The sequence below is a fragment of the Marmota monax genome, unplaced genomic scaffold (genome assembly GCF_021218885.2).
Source record: "Marmota monax isolate L192 unplaced genomic scaffold, Marmota_monax_Labrador192_F-V1.1 WCK01_AAM20220418_F8-fsc00163, whole genome shotgun sequence".
NCBI lineage: Eukaryota > Metazoa > Chordata > Mammalia > Rodentia > Sciuridae > Marmota > Marmota monax.
Window position 1 is genome coordinate 3,041,022 of NW_026693660.1, and position 15,844 is coordinate 3,056,865.

Consider the following 15,844-nt stretch of genomic DNA (forward strand, 5'->3'; position numbering starts at 1 on the left):
CTTCTGGGAACTTTCCTTGGATGGCAAGCCAGCAAGCTAGGAGCAAACCCCAGACAGAAGTGAACCATCAGGATCCCCTTCCCCGAAGTTCAGCTCTACTCTATGGCAGAACCGGGTGGCCCACCTTCCCTAGGAAGTGGTCAATGTGGGATGTTGCCCTCATCTAGCCCTAATCATTGTAGTGGACCTGAGACAGGTCTTCCCCTGTCCCGAGGAGAGGGCAAGGCTCCCAGGAGCCTTGCACATGTCTTTGTGATGCATGTTATTAAAATGTTGGAGTTTCCGGGGGTCTGAAGGCTAAGTCCATACTGAGGCCAAAGGACCCCTAAGGAAGGAGACATTGTGCATCTCCAGATAGCAGGAAAGGCCTCTGCACAGTATGTCTTGCAGGACACATTGGAAACCCAGCAGCAAGAAAAACACATTCTATATATCATGGCACCACTGTTGCTGTTATGACGCTTGACCATGTTCCTCAACTGGGGCTTCGAGGATGGGGGAGTGGAAAATGGAGACTTACCGAAAGCTGTCTTTTTAGAAATTTTGTATGAGCTGCAGATAAATCACTTGCTTAGGGATACAAGGACCCCCTTCATCCACCTGCCCTCCTGTATAGGCCCATGGCTTCATGAACGCCTTTCTCCTGTCTTCTCCCCCTGCTCAGTGCACAGATACCACAACGCAGCCCCCATTGCAGACACTGTGGTCACCCACTCCTGGAGTTCACATGCACTCAGGGCCACCAGCTTCTAGGGACAATGAATAAACCCTCTACCCCTCCTTGAGCAACAGGAACCAGCTGGCCCCGGGATCAGGGAGGCTGAGCCACACAGGTCAGGAGAGGAAATTACAAAATGAAATTTAAAAATATATATAACAAAACAAAACAAAAAAACCTGCAGTGTCAGTTCACCAGTGCCTCAGCCTTTCCCCATCACATCCGTGCAACCCAGAGCGTCAGAGCGATTGTCTGCAGCGAGTTAAACTAGAGGCACTGGGACACGGTTTCTATGGCAACCCCTCACGGCTCTAATTCAGCCCTGAGTTAAAAATGATATCAAATAATTGGAGAATGCAGGAAAGCACAGCCAGCAGCCAGGCCCCATGCCCTTTCTCCTTTCTAGGTCATTAGGGGTGGAGGAGCTGAGAAGGCCACATGTGTGGGGGAGTGCAGACACAAGCCCTGCTGGGGCCACAGGATGGTCTTTAGGGAGAAAAGTTTAGGTTTAACATTTGGTCTGGAAGTGGGTCTGGGACTTGTGTACCAGGGGCTACAGAAAGAAAGGTGCTGGACTGTCCTGAGTCCCTTCTGAGAGCCACAGTCAGGGACATGTCACAGACTACCAGTGATGCATGAATTTCCTTGTGACAACATGGAGCAATGTCAGAGTGAGCCTTTCTCTCCCTACCTCCTAGTCCAGAGTGGCAAGCAGCCTAGGACCTGACTCAGGACAGCCTTGCACCCTATGTGAGGCAGGAGGATGGATCCCAGTCTGCCCCTTGTGCTTTCTGCCCTGAACTCAGCCTGAGGACCAAATACACCAGCCCTACCTGCCCAGCCCCAGCCCCAGCCCCAGCGCTACCACAGGGGGCCTCCCACCTGGCCAGGTCAGACACTCAGCATCCAGGCTGATGGAGCCTTGGTCGTCAATGCCAAAAGCACCGAGTGACCAATGGATCACACAACTTTTCAGAATACAGCTGAGTCAGGGACATGGGAGCTGAAACCATGGTCAGGAGGGTTTCATCACAGAGGCCAGATAATTCTAGATGAGGCAGAGACACCAAAGACTGTTTTAAACACCGGAAACAGCAGAGTCAGGAGAAGCTTGTCAAAGTCATTGGGTGCTCTCGTTCTATAAGTTGGGACAAATTCAGCATCACATAGTGATCTTGATCTTTAAAGACAGGCAGTCTGAGTTCAGATTCTAGCTTCATTAATTCTTAGCTGTGGGACTTTGGGCAAATAACTTTCTGTATCTCAGTTTCCTCATCTGTAAAATGGAGCCAAAAACATTGCTGTCATGAAGTCATCCTGAGGACTAAATGAGAAAGTGCTTGGGAGGAGGTTTCCATGGTGTCTGGTACGGATTGAGCATAACATTGAGCTTTGGGGATCTATTTCAAAAGCCCAGTCTTGGAACCCAAGGCATTGGAAGAGGGAAGCAACCTGTGAAATGTGAGAAGGAGGTCAGTGTTGCAGTCTCTGTGCTGTGTGACCTTCAGCACATCTCTTCACCTCTCTGGGCTTCATTTTACTTGCTTCATGAATTCTTTGAGGTCTCGTTTTATGGTTTTATAAACAAATGACTTAGGAAGATTCCATTTTCATCTTTCTCACATTTCACCTGGAAAAACTTACAGCTGGAGCCTGGTGCCCCGGCAGATCACACACAGGGTCTTCCTGCCATCACTGTGTAAATATTTCTTGCATTGTCACACAAATTTCTGGCCTCAGTGGCACCAAGGGCAGCTCTTACCTGCTGCAATGGCTGTCTTCTTGTCCACCGTCACAGTTACAGCGGTGCTGGCCGTAACTGCCACTGGTTCACCGGGGCCCTCTGGGGAAATGAAAATCAGCGAGTCATTTTCTTGGCACTCAGGGAGGAGCAGTGGGGTAGGCTGATCCCTTACCCTGACTTGGGTAGAAGAAAAATATACACACTCTGCTAGGACATTGCGTGAATAATGGAGGCGGGGGTAGGGGGTGGGGGGTGGAGGGCTCCTGTGGTCTCTTGCTGTGACGGGAGATTGCCATTCACCACCTGTCTCTGCAGGGTACCTCCAAGGGTCACCTGTGAGCAGATCTGAACTTGCCAGATCAACATGTGGCCTCTGGCTGCCTGAATGATGGCATGCTATTGGTGTCACTATGACACAGTGGTATTTGCTCTGTCTCTGGCTGCTCGCTGCCCTCCTAAGCTCTGGGTAGCACCTGCTTAGGAACCCTGCCATGGCCCCTCCTCTCAGCACGTGTCCTCCTTGGAAGGCTTGACTTGCATCCAATGCTCCTTCTGAGTGAAGGGACAGGCTGTATTCTGGGACTGAGTGCTTGGTGATCCTGGGTTGTCCCTATGAGTCACCATGAGTCAGAGGTGATGCTGACAGTCCCGTTCAGGAGGCACAGTGCCTGGGATGAGCGACACAGATGGCGTCTGGCACGTGTGAGGTGCTCTGTAAATCTTGGTTAGTGGTGACCAAGCTGCCACAACCATTCCCTGTCTTGTTACTGCATTTCTGGAACATTCTGCCAGTCTCTTGAAGGCAAGAGAGCTTTCCCTGTGTTGCTTTACCCACTTCTTTTAGAAGGCCACCACAGGTGTGGAATTTAGAGAGCAGCACCAGTTCTATATTAAAATAGAGCTTTCTGGCTCTGGGATGGGGGCAGCCACTATATGACTTTGGGCTTCTTAATTTTATCTGTCCACAACTCTGGACTGGCTTTCCAAAGCACTCTTTTTCTACAGGTTAAATTGCATTATTAAGAGTTCCAAGAACAGGCAAAATTTTATCACATGCTATCCTATTTTGTCAGAATGTCTTGGTAGCAAACACTGCCTCAAACAAACAGCTCCTGGGAGCCTCGGTGGAGGCTGTTACTGCAGCAGCGTCAGTTGTAATGGGACTTAACCACTGGTTTCTCGTATCTGCTATATTGTTACAATTACCCATCACACCTCTCTGTCACCAAATATCTCACAGAAATCTAAAATTATACTCTAATTCTAGGAACTTACAATACGCAAAGCTGTTCCTGATTCTGGAAATTGGCCATAACACAGTCAGAAGGATCCCAATAGACACAGAAGCCGCCTTCCTCATCTTGCTTCTAGAAACATCTAGAAGACGCCAATATGCCTGACCCCCTACAGTATTCCCTGGGCTCTGCAGCTGGTTTTCTAGGAGAGAGTTTCTATTGAAATACACTCTAGCCAGTATATGCTTGTAGGAAACACCCAGGTATGGGTGTGGTGGCCCTCACGACCCAGTCTCTGGGGACATCAGGAATATCATTGCCTGGGTCACAGTGGCTACCTGGTCTGTGCCTGGGTGAATAAGCAGGGTACCAAGTGCGGTGGGGTACCTGAGGCTGGCTCAGGGAGAGGTGGAACGTGGAAAGGGGGAGTACCAGGCCTGAGCTACCTGGGCACTGGTGGGACTGCTGGGGCCGGCAGCTTCTGCAGGCACTGGCTGCCAAAGGCAGCTCAATGTGGGCAGAGCTTAGCCCACCAGGCCCTGGGCAAAGAGTACCAGTGCCATCCTGGAGAGACAGGGAGCCTCTACTGCCCCTAAGCCAGCTCTTTCCTTCTCCTCTGCCTCCTCAGGGTTTCCCAACCCCGTTAGAATGAAATTGTTTTCTTTCTTTTGAGGGTGGATGGGCATGTGCAGAGGTGTCCGTGTGCATGAGCCTGGCAAGTACACAAGGGTGTGAAGAGGGAGGGAGCTCCTCCTCACCTGTCAGCAGTCTCCCTTTTTGGGTTGCCAGCTTCCCTCTTCTTATGGCTCAGCTCCCCACCCACCCACCCACCCACCCTCCTACCTCACCAACACATAAAGTTCCCTGATCAGCCAGCAGTCATAGTCACCTGGTGACAATGCAGGCAGGAGGGAGCCAGTCACCATGGCTAGGGGCAGGGCTCAGGGCCTCAATGAGAACCTCTCCTAGGGGAGCCCTTTGTGCAGGGCAGGGAGCTTTTCTCTGCTTTGGGGTGGGCACTGTGGAAAGGGGAACTTCACCTTGGCTTTGAGAACCTCCCTTAGGGGCTTGCACTGGGAAAAAAAAAAATTCCATGCCCTCTCTGCTCCCTGCCTTATATTCATTATGGTTAAAAGGCCTGGACTTTAGAGAGGCAGACCTGGGTTCTAGTCTGCTCTGTGGCTTCCTTGCTGTGTAATCTGGGGGTGATCACAGGGACCAGATTCTTTCCAAGTAAGACAAGGGATAATAGCAGCTCTTATTTCAAGGAGTTATACAGTTTGGATGAGTTGTGTGGGAAAGTGTTTTGTAAAGCACATTAGTTGCTGGTACATGGGTAGAGACAGCAGGCACAGGATGGAGAGGCAGGCACAGTGCAGGGTGAGGAGGCCTTCCGCACAGAGGCAGACTCCTTACTGGCCCCCTTCCCAATCTGCATCCCCCAGGAGAAGCCCCTGGGAACTTGGGCCTCCCTAGCCCTCAGCCCCAGGGCAGCTCTCATCATGAGGCCTGAGGATGGTTTTGGCAGGAGGGTGGTTGGAAGACCTTTGGTAAAAGGGTATCCTTGAGGGGAGATATGACACAGCTTTCTGAGGTGACTCCCAGTCCATCATCTCTTTCCATCTCCCTCTGCCTCCTACTCACCCCATCAGCACTGTGGAGAATTGCAGGCCCCTGGCTCCACTGTGCTGGGCTCAGCTTCTTAGCTGAACCAGGTGGAGAGCTTCTTCTGCCACAAACATGTAGGCTCCTGGACAAGCCCTTCAATCCCTTCCCCTCACTCCAGCCACACAATTTCTTCAAGTGACAATCAAAAGACTAAGGCAAGGCAGACTGTAAGGTCCTTCTTGGTTCTAAATATTTTGTGATTTTCTTAGTGTTTTGTGAAAGTCACTTAATTTTTCTCTTCTTGACCATTTTCCACAGGGGGCAGGGATGAGAGTTGGATATCAGCAGCTCTTAGACTCCACTTGGTCCTTGTAGAGACTTGTGACTTACTCTGTGAAGACCTGTCCTGGCTATTTTCCTTACATCCTGGGCACCTGCCTTGCTGCTCCTGGGTGATCCCAAGGGATAGACATCCAGTTGCTTCTTGTTTGTTTAGAAGGAGTTATGGTGGCCCTGTAGACTTGCTAAGTACAGCTGCTCTCCAACGAGACAAAGGCTGGCACTTTCATTTGAGTAGTCTGAGGAACTTTCAAAGGCACTCAGATTTTTAGAAATAGAAGAATCTTAGTGATCAACCCTTTTGATCTCATATTTGGAATTTGGGTTAGAATCCAACTCTCTTGACTTTTGGGTTAAATCTTTTTCTTTATTCCATGCTGGAGTTTTAAATGACCACTTTGACTCCTAGCCTGGGAATGACCAGCCCTACATTCTACACAGGGACCAAAGCAAGGGAAGACTCAGAGAGTTTTCTCAAGTTGTTAATGTGGGTCAGGAGGGAAGGTAGGAAGGAAACCCTGGTGATCTGGATGTTCTGTCCCATATTTCATTCCCATTTTCCACTAAGGGCACAGCAGAAGAAAAACATCCCCATCTTGGTCACAGCTCCAAAGCACACGGGTGTGGATTACCTGGTCCCTCTGCCCAGCGCAGATTGAAGACAAAGCTACCAGCAGGCTGCTCGGAGGCCTGGCGATACCACAGAGGGAAGTTGTTCATCGTGAACACACTGGTCTCATCATCAGGCATCAGGAACATCCTGTAAAGAGGAAGATTTGGCACTTCCTCCAAATCTGGGAATATATTTATCCCTCTTTCCTTTTTCCATACAAGGTCATCTTGGCTGAGCCAAGATAGCAATTCCTCTCTGTTTTGGCAGAGTTGCAGGTAGACGGAGTGCAGTAGCCCCTAAATTGTATTGCTCCAGATACTATTCCCCAGCAAACCTGTCAGGAAGTAAAAACAATATCACATCTGATGGTCCATCAGTAACTAGAAGAAGCATGGGTTCTGTCCTAGGAGGACATATGCAGACTGTTTTGCCTGCAGGGTTTATTTCTTTTGAATACAGCTTAACTTCTTTTTCACTAACATGGCTGTACTGTCAACCATACAGTCAGTTCTATCACAGCACTAATAAGAGGGGCATACGTTACCCAAAAATGGTTACTTCAAAAGTTATTGCCTCTAGGTTTTTCAGAATGCTTTGGTTTCCTTTTTCTGAGCAGCTTTACCTTGCTAATTATGGCTTTGCATTCCCTGGACGCTCAGCAGCCTACAGAAGGGAGTGTTGGTCTAGAGCAGACTGGGAGGCTGGGAGAGGCTGGGTGGGGGTGGGAGATTCAAGTGGTTCTGGCTGATCCACAAGGTGGGGTATTGATATTTGATTTTGAGAATGACGGCTTTGTATATTCCAGAAGCAGATCTGCTTGGTTGCACGGTTCCTGGGCTGCCAATCACACCACGGTCTAGGTCTAAGTGAAGGGAGTCCTTTAGGGATCGTGCAGTGCACCTGCAGCCCTTCGTGGTGATTGTGTCTGCAGGAGGCAAAGGTATTCTGCCACCTGGGGAAATCCTGTCTGTATTGAGAGCTCCTTTTTCCATTCTTAGATGCCCTTTAGAGGGGTGCCGGGAGTCATTGAGACAGCCAGCCGTTTTCCTCTTTCCAACTCGCTCAGAATGAGGGGAGTGGGAAGAGAAGGAAGGAGGAATGGAGAGGGAAGAGCAACTTAATTTGTTTTCCTAGAAAGCTTCAGCTTTGCTTAGCAAGTGTGGATTTGTCACAGAGTCCTGGAAGAAGCTCAAAGATGGCGCTTGGTGCCTGAGTATGCTTGGAATTAGCAGGAGGAGCAGGGAGTGGGTGGGAAGCCGGATGAGGAGGTCAGGTTTCTGCGGTTCTCCGGGTACCTGGTGGCCCTCACCTGTCTGAGTCTCCTGGTTTGCAGAGCAGTAGGTGGCGCTGCTCCTTCACCTCCACTCCCACCCCTGCTCTGGGCTCCCACCCTCCTGGCGGTACCTGGGCCCCTGCAGACAAGGTTCTCCCAGAATCTGTCTTTTTTAGAGCAGAGTTTCTCAACCTTGGCACAGCTGACATTGGGAACCAGATAATTGTTGTAGGGGCCATCCTGTGCATTGCAGAATAATTAGCAGCATTTCTGGCTTCTACCTGGTAGGTGCTAGTAGCAAAATCCCTACCTCTCCCAGTTATGACAACCAAAAATATCTCCAGACATTGCTGAATGCCCCCTGCAGTGGGGGCAAAATCACACCCCCCAGCCCCCTATTGAAAATTACTGGCTTAGAATCTTAGCCTTCCATGACCCCCAGGGGTTCCATCTGGAAGTCCATCAGATTAGAGTTAGAATCTAATGATTTACTAAAAAAGTGGGCGGGGGGCATAGATTGTTCAGAAAAGTGCCATAGTGAAGCACCATACATACTGGGCCCCAGGAACAGCCCCTCTCCCCTTAGGTGGGAAAAATGTTTACAAAGGAGGGGACACAGCCAGTGACTGTGTCCATCACACAGAGACTGGTCCTAGAGAGGAAAACAATTTTGGGTTTCCCTCTGAGTGAAATCTCTGTTCAACTTTCCCAAGTTCAAGGGCATGGCTGCTTTCCTCCCTGACTGGACCACTTCTGTCCTCCAGGTGTGTCCAAGCTGGGGTAGAATAGTAACTCTTCATATTTTCTCAATGTGTAAATCTAACCCTCCTGCCCTTCCTGGACTCCCAGCTCCCAGCATATCGAAACCAAGTCTCTCCTCTGTCCAGCCATGTGCCATGGAACACCCTTGAATGTTGTCCTTTCCCACCCTGCAGGGATCATGTTCACTGGGGTGGCCAGCAGGACTCACCTGTCGGAGACCTTTTCGGAACCCACGAATAAGCTGCTTCTGAGGAGGCCAGCCCGGGTGCCCAGGAAGGCCACGTCCACTCCTTGCTCTGACTCACTGTGAGGCAAGCAAAGCAAGAGGAATGACCATGTAGATGCTGCTATAGTAGGTCCCCAAGAAGGTCACAGAGAGCTCAGGGAAGACCTTCAGGACTTTCTGGGCCTCTCCTAGCTTGTGCCCTGCTTGGCTTAGGGGGAACTTTGTAGGAAGGCTAAGTTCTTGGGGAGTTGCATGAGATGCCCTCGACCCTTGTCCCCCTGTTATATCAGGTCCCCCAGCTTCTAGGCAGCGTTGTTCCTCTTTCGGTATTCCTTCTGAGCCTATCTCGGCTCTGCCAAATCTGGCTCCTCTAGCTTTAGGAGAGTTGGGCCTGGAAAGCAGAGGAACCCGAAAGACAGATTTCATCTTGGGACCTATGGAATGGTAACTTCTCATGAGCAGCACATCCATAGCTTCTCTCAATTGAAAAGCCATTTCCACTTATTACCCATGAGATTGGAATATGAGGGAAGGAGGAGCAGGCACTGTCTCTATCTGCAAGAAGTCCCAGTAGACTTTCTAACGTGGCAATAGAATATTAAGCCACAAAGAAAAATGAAATCATGGCAATGGCTGGTAAATAGGTAGAACTGGAGACTATATGCTAAGTAAAATAAGCCTATGTCAAAAAACCAAAGGTCCAATGTTCTCTGTGATATGTGGATGCTAACACACAATAAGATGGGGGAGGGGAGGGAAGAATAGAAGTTCACTGGATTAGACAAAGGAGAATGAAGGGAAGGGAGGAGAAATGGGAAAAGGAGAGACAGTGGAACGAATCAGACATAACTTTCCTATATTCACATATGAACACACCAACCAGTGAAACTCCACAACATGTACAACTACATGCATGGGAAGTTGTACTCCATGTATATATAATATGTCAAAATGCATTCTACTGTAATGTGTAACTAAAAAGAACAAATAAAAAAAAATCAAGGAAGAAAAGATTGGAAAAAAGAATGATCCATAAGGTGGCTCAATGGGATTGTTTTCACAGTCTCAACACCATCAGGCAAAGAATGACAGCAGGAGCTTGAAAGGGAATGACCCAGGGTGGAGGCCATCACTTCTGACTTGGTCAATATTCTTGTTCTAAGCCCAACTTCTGGGCAGTGGTGACCCCATTTCTCTCTGGTGCCTGGATCTGTGGACTTCCTGAGCATCAAGGTGAACAATGCCAAAGCATCGCCAAGGGCAGCACTTTTCCTCGAGGCTAGGAGGTCGTGGGAAGAGGTGGCACCATGCAGTGTCCATGGATGGTAGGTATTTAGAACTGGATGGTCTCAAGTGTGGAAAGTCACTGAGTAGAAGGGTCTGGAAACTCCTCTCCCCGACCTCAGCGCTGCAGAGAAGGGCTCCTGCAGGTTTTTCCTGGGCATTTTGTGGGTCTTAAGCATCACAGATACCAGTGTCTGGCAATAGACCCACTGAGTCAGGCCCTTGGGGTGTCTCCAGAAAGCATCCGGATGGCAGTCTCTATTCAAAAGTCTAATGAGCTCTTCACCCACAATTCAGTCTCAACAGTAATCAAGCCACGTTTCTTGTTTCATCTATAGCCCCTCCAACTGATGACATTATTTTGAGGAAAATCCCAGATATTTCATCAGTATTTTAATTTCTATCATTAAAATAAAAGACATTTTGAAAAAAACCTTCAATGTCATTATCATACCTTTTAAAAAATCCTATAATTTCTTTTCTTTTCTTTCTTCTTCTTCTTTTTTTTTTCTGGTAATGGGAATTGAACCCAGGGGCACTTCCCCACTGAGTCACATCCCCAGCCATTTTTGTTTTATTTACAGACAGGGTCTTGCTAAGTTGCTTAGGGCTTCACTAAGTTGCTGAGGTGACCTTGAATTTGCAATTCTCCTGCCTCAGCCTCCCAAGCCACTGAGATTACAAATGTGGGCCACCATGCCTGGCTCTGTAGCTTCTCAATATCATCAGATAATCCAATTGAAGTTTGGTTGAACCAGATTCTGACTATTGGTTGATCTCTCTCTTTAGTCATCAGTCTGTCTTTATTGAGATCTAATTCACATACCATACAATTTACCTAGTTCAAGTGTACAATTGAGTGCTTATGAAACCATTGCTGCTGTGAATTTTACAACATTTTCATCACCCCAAAAAGAAACTCCACACCCATTAGCAGTCCTCACTGTCTTTTAACCTGATTCCCTTTCTCTCTCCTTTCTCATTCTCTGCTTCTCTTTTCCTTGCAATTTCTTTTCTGAACAAACAAGGTCATTGTCTTGTGGAGTTTCTCACACTGTGGATTTGGCTGTGATGCTTTGGTGTTATTTAGCATGCTCTTCTGAACCTTGTACATCTTATAAGCTGGCACTTAGACTTGGGGTCCTGCTTAGATTCAGGTTTGAGCTTTTACAAGTTGCTATGGTTTGGAGAATGACCCTCAAAGGTCAAGATATTAAAGCCTTGATGCCCAGGGTGGCACTACTGGGAGGTTCTGTGGACCTTTAGGAGGTGGGATCTAGTGGGAGGACAGTTAGTCATTGGGGGTGTGTCTTTGAGGGGATTGGGGGGACCCTGTGTCTCTCTCTTTCTGCTTTCTGGCTCATTATATAAGAAGTTTGCTCTGCTATGATGTGCTGCCCTCACCAGAGGCCTAAAGCAATGGAGCTGCCTGATGAACTGGAACCCACCAAACCAAGAGCTAAATAAACCTTTTCTCTTTTAAATTAATTGGCTTGGGCATTTAATTATGGTAAGGGGAAGCGGATTCATACAAGTGGTGCACTCCCCATCCAGAGACACATATTATCTGATTGATAAAGGGTTGTATAATAGGTATACATCTTTATTTTTTCTATATTTTAGAAAAACTTCCCCTCATCAATGTTTGGTTGTCCTGCAGTACAATTTGTGTAGAGGCATAATAAATAATTGCTACTTTTTGTTTATTTACCAGTTTTTAAATGAGTTGTTTTCCTAACATCTTTCAAAGCTGACCTATGAGGTTCCTTTTCTTTCCCAGTATGATTATGAACACAAGGATCTGAACATATTCAATGTGTTTTAACCTACTATGGTTGCTCCTTTTGCTGCTCTCACTATCCCAATCTTAGCCTGTGAGGCCTCTTCACGTTGGCTCTGAGATCTTTTGGGGACAATCTCATTAGTCTTTGGTAATGGTTTACTTCTTAGCATGACAAGATGTTCTGGGTTCATTTATCTACTTAACTTCCCCTGTCCTGGAATCAGACATTTCTCCAAGGACTCATCTTTTTTTTTTTTTTTAAATGTTTTTTATTCCAAAACGCTCAGTTTTTAATCTTTGCAGAAGGAACTTCACTTTTATTTATTTTTTAAAGTTTCTTTTTAAAATTTGTTTTAATTAGTTATATATGACAGTAGAGTGCACTTTTATACTTTGATGTATCAATCATAGATGGGATATAATTTCTCATTTTTCTGAGTATACATATTGTAGTATATCACATTGGTCATACAGTCACATACATACATACAGTAATAATGTCTGTTTCATTCTACTATTTTTCTTATCTCCACATCCCCTGCCTTCTCTCCAAGACTCATCTTAATGAGGTTCATCTTAATGAGGATTAGTGTTGAATCTAGTTTGGGGTTGGGGGCATTCACTGAGGCTAGTCCTTTCAGTGGAGAGACCTTTAGCAAGCATTTCAGGTAAAAGACAGAGATATTCTTTCTAATTCTCTAAGAGAAAACATGTCATGGGTTCAAATTGATATTTCCAATTCATATTTAACATTATATAAAACTTCTTTAATTTTAAAAATTTGCATCTCTTAAAGATAGCCTCTTCAACAAATGGTATTGGGAGAACTGGAAATCCATGTGCAGCAAAATGAAACTAAACCTGTCTCTCACCATGCACAAAACTCAAAGCAAAGTGGATCAAGGACCTAAGAATTAGACCAGAGTCCCTGCGCCTATTAGAGGAAAAAGTAGGCCCAAATCTTCATCACGTAGGATTAGGCCTCAACTTCCTCAACAAGACTCCTAAAGCACAAGAAATAAAATCAAGAATTAATAAATGGGATGGATTAAAACTAAAAAGCTTCTTCTCAGCAAAAGAAACAATTGATGAGATGAAGAGAGAGCCTACAGAGTGGGAGCAAATTTTTGCCACATGCACATCAGAGAGCGCACTAATCTCCTGGACATATAAGGAACTCAAAAACCTTAACACCAAAAAAACAAACAACCCAATCAATAAATGACTAAGGAGCTGAACAGATACTCTCAGAAGAAGATATTCAATCGATCAACAAATATATGAAAAAATGTTCAACATCTCTAGTAATTAGAGAAATGCAAATCAAGAATGGCAGTTATCAAGAATACAACAACAATAAGTGTTGGCGAGGATGTGGGGGAAAAGGCACACTGGTACATTGCTGATGGGACTACAAATTGGTGCAACCAATCTGGAAAGAGTATGGAGAAAACTTGAAATGGAACCACCATTTGACCCAGCTATCCTACGCCTCAGTCTATACCCAAAGGACTTAAAATCAGCATACTATAGTAATGCAGCCACATCAATGTTCATAGCAGCTCAATTCCACAATAGCTAAACTATGGAAGCAACCTAGATGCCCTTCAATAGATGAATAATGAAACTGTTGTGTGTGTGTGTGTGTGTGTGTGTATATATATATATATATATATATATATATATATACACACACACAATGGAATGTGTATATATATATATACTATCGAATATTATTCAGCATTGAAAGAGAATAAAATTATGGCATTTGCAGGTAAATGGTTGGAGTTGGAGAATATCATGTTAAGTGAAGTAAGCCAATCCTCCAAAACCAAAGACCCAATGTTCTCTCTGATAAGTGGATGCTGATCCATAATGGGGGCTGGGGCATGGGAAAAATGGAGGAACTTTGAGCAAAGGGAAGGGAGGGGAAGGGAGGGGGTATAGGGGCAGGAAAGATGGTGGAATGAGATGGATATTATTCCCCTAGGTACATGTAAGACTGCACATATGGTGCGATGCTACATCAAGTACAACCAAAGGAAAAAAACTTGTGCTGCAATTGTGTACGATGAATGAAAATGCATTCTGCTATCATGTATAACTAATTAAAATTAATTAATTAATTTAAAATTTGCATATCTTTTTTATTTTGCTGAAATTTTTCTAATGACAGCAATATAATAAAATTTGTCATACCCCCTATTTTGAATAACAATGCCAATACAATTTCTAACAATGTAATTACTTAACATAGTTTAAGATTTCATTTATTTAGTGTTTATAGTTCTAATGCCCCTTGAAAGACTTTCCCTGTGTAGTTATTTCATGAGCTTGATACATAATTAGGTTTATTAGTTTTATTTGATTTTTATTTTTTAGATTATTTTTTAAAATACTTTTTGTTGTTGACAGACTTTTATTTTATTTATTTACATGTGGTGCTGAGAATTGAACCTAGTGCCTCACACACACCAGGTGAGCACTCTACCGCTGAGGCACAGCCTCAACCCCTAGATTAATTTTTAAATTTTAATGTTTTATAATTATATAAAGCTTTGCAGGGTTCCAAAGTCCAGATTAAAAATAAGACATATGCAGAGAAAATGTTCTATATATCTGTCCCCATGTTCTTTCACTCTTCCTATAGTAACATCTTGGTTGTTGTTGTTTTTTTTTTTTTTTTTTTTTGGTACCAGGGATTGAACCCAGGGGTACTTAACCACTGATCACATTTCCAGCCCTTTTTCAAATTTTATTAAAGACAGGGTCTCACTGAGTTGCTTAAGGCCTCACTATGTTGCTGAGGCTGGCTTTGAACTTACAATCCTCCTGCCCCAGCCTCCTGAGTCGCTGGGATTACACCACTGCACCCGACTTTCTACTTGGTTTTCCATTTCATTAAAAAATATGTTTGTGAAGAGTAGAGTGGTGGTTACCAAAGCCAGGGAGAGTTGTGGGGAAAGATGGGGAGAGGTTGGTCAGTGGGTATGAAGTTATAGTTAAGAGCACAAAGTTTTGGTGTACAATGGAGCAGTGGAGTGGCTACAGAAAACAGCAATGTGCTGTCCATTTCAAAAGTTAGAAGAAATGATTTTGAATATTTTAACCATAAGGCAAAGATAAGTATTTGAAGCAATGGATATTCAAACATTATGCAATGTATGTGTTTCAAAACATCACATGTTATTCCATAAATCTACAGTTTTTCTGTGTCAGTTCAAAAATAAATTTATCTGTGTGTGGTGGTGCGCACCTGTAATCCCAGTGATGTGGGAGACTGAACTAAAGAATCACAAGTTCAAGGCCAGCCTTAGCACCTTCGTGAAGCACTAAGCAAATTAGCAAGCAAGACCCTATCTCAAAATCAAAAATAAATAGGTCTGAGGATGTAGCTCAGTGGTAAAATGCCTCAGGGTTCAATCCCTAGTACAAAAAAATTAAATTTAAAAGTTTGAAAAAACAAATAAAACACAAACAAAAAATGAATATGTATATACCTACATGTCTATGTATACCTGTGTAGGTAATTCTGAAAAAATATTTTTATTTTTTCTCTTTAGATAAATGTTGGGGGGGATTAAGCACACCTTTTTCCTATCGCTAGAAATAATTCCATACAGCATATGGACAAATGTATCATTTCTTATAGTTGCATAGTAAGTATTCCATTGTGTGGATCTACCATAGTTTATTTAACTAGTGTTAAATAAACTGGTGTGCATTTAGGTTGTTTCCAATCTCTTATTCTATAAGTGGTACTTATGTGTACAACTTCTCATCTCTTTCAGTGTATTTTTGAGATAACTTCCTGTGTCTTTGGGATTGCTGGGTTATAAGCTAAATGTATACATAATTTTGCTAATTATCTCACACACAGTACATGCTGACAATCTTAGATGGTTATCTATTTAATGGATGAGAAGTACCACCTTGGTACAGGTTGAGTATTGTTCATTTATGTAAGGAATAAGTGCATTTTTTCTCTATGAACCATTCGTATGTCTTGACCACTTTTCCTATGCAATAGTTGGTCTTTCACTTCTCTATTTTTGAAGTTCTTTATTTATCATGAATATATAACATAACCAACACGTTATCTGTTTCATAATTGTAAATATTTTCCAGTTTGTCATTTCTCTTTTTACCTTGCTTATGTTTTTATTTTTGCCATACAAACATTTTTATGTTGTTAAATTTATTAGTCATTCCTTTATTGCTTCTGAATTTTGAGTCATTGATGGGAAAGATTTCCCCAC

The 15,844-nt window shown here is 44.5% G+C and overlaps 1 protein-coding gene across 1 annotated transcript in view; it reads right to left on the bottom strand.

Annotated features, from left to right (window-relative positions):
* Nucleotides 1–15,844, bottom strand: part of Cacna2d4 (calcium voltage-gated channel auxiliary subunit alpha2delta 4) — a 108,430-nt gene that overhangs the window by 43,524 nt on the left and 49,062 nt on the right. Inside the window, exons 24-26 of the mRNA XM_046459834.2 lie at nt 8,501–8,596; nt 6,277–6,404; nt 2,481–2,561 (exon numbers count right to left, since the gene is read on the bottom strand). Of these exons, the coding sequence (XP_046315790.2) occupies nt 2,481–2,561; nt 6,277–6,404; nt 8,501–8,596 (305 nt within the window). The remainder of the gene's footprint in view (nt 1–2,480; nt 2,562–6,276; nt 6,405–8,500; nt 8,597–15,844) is intronic.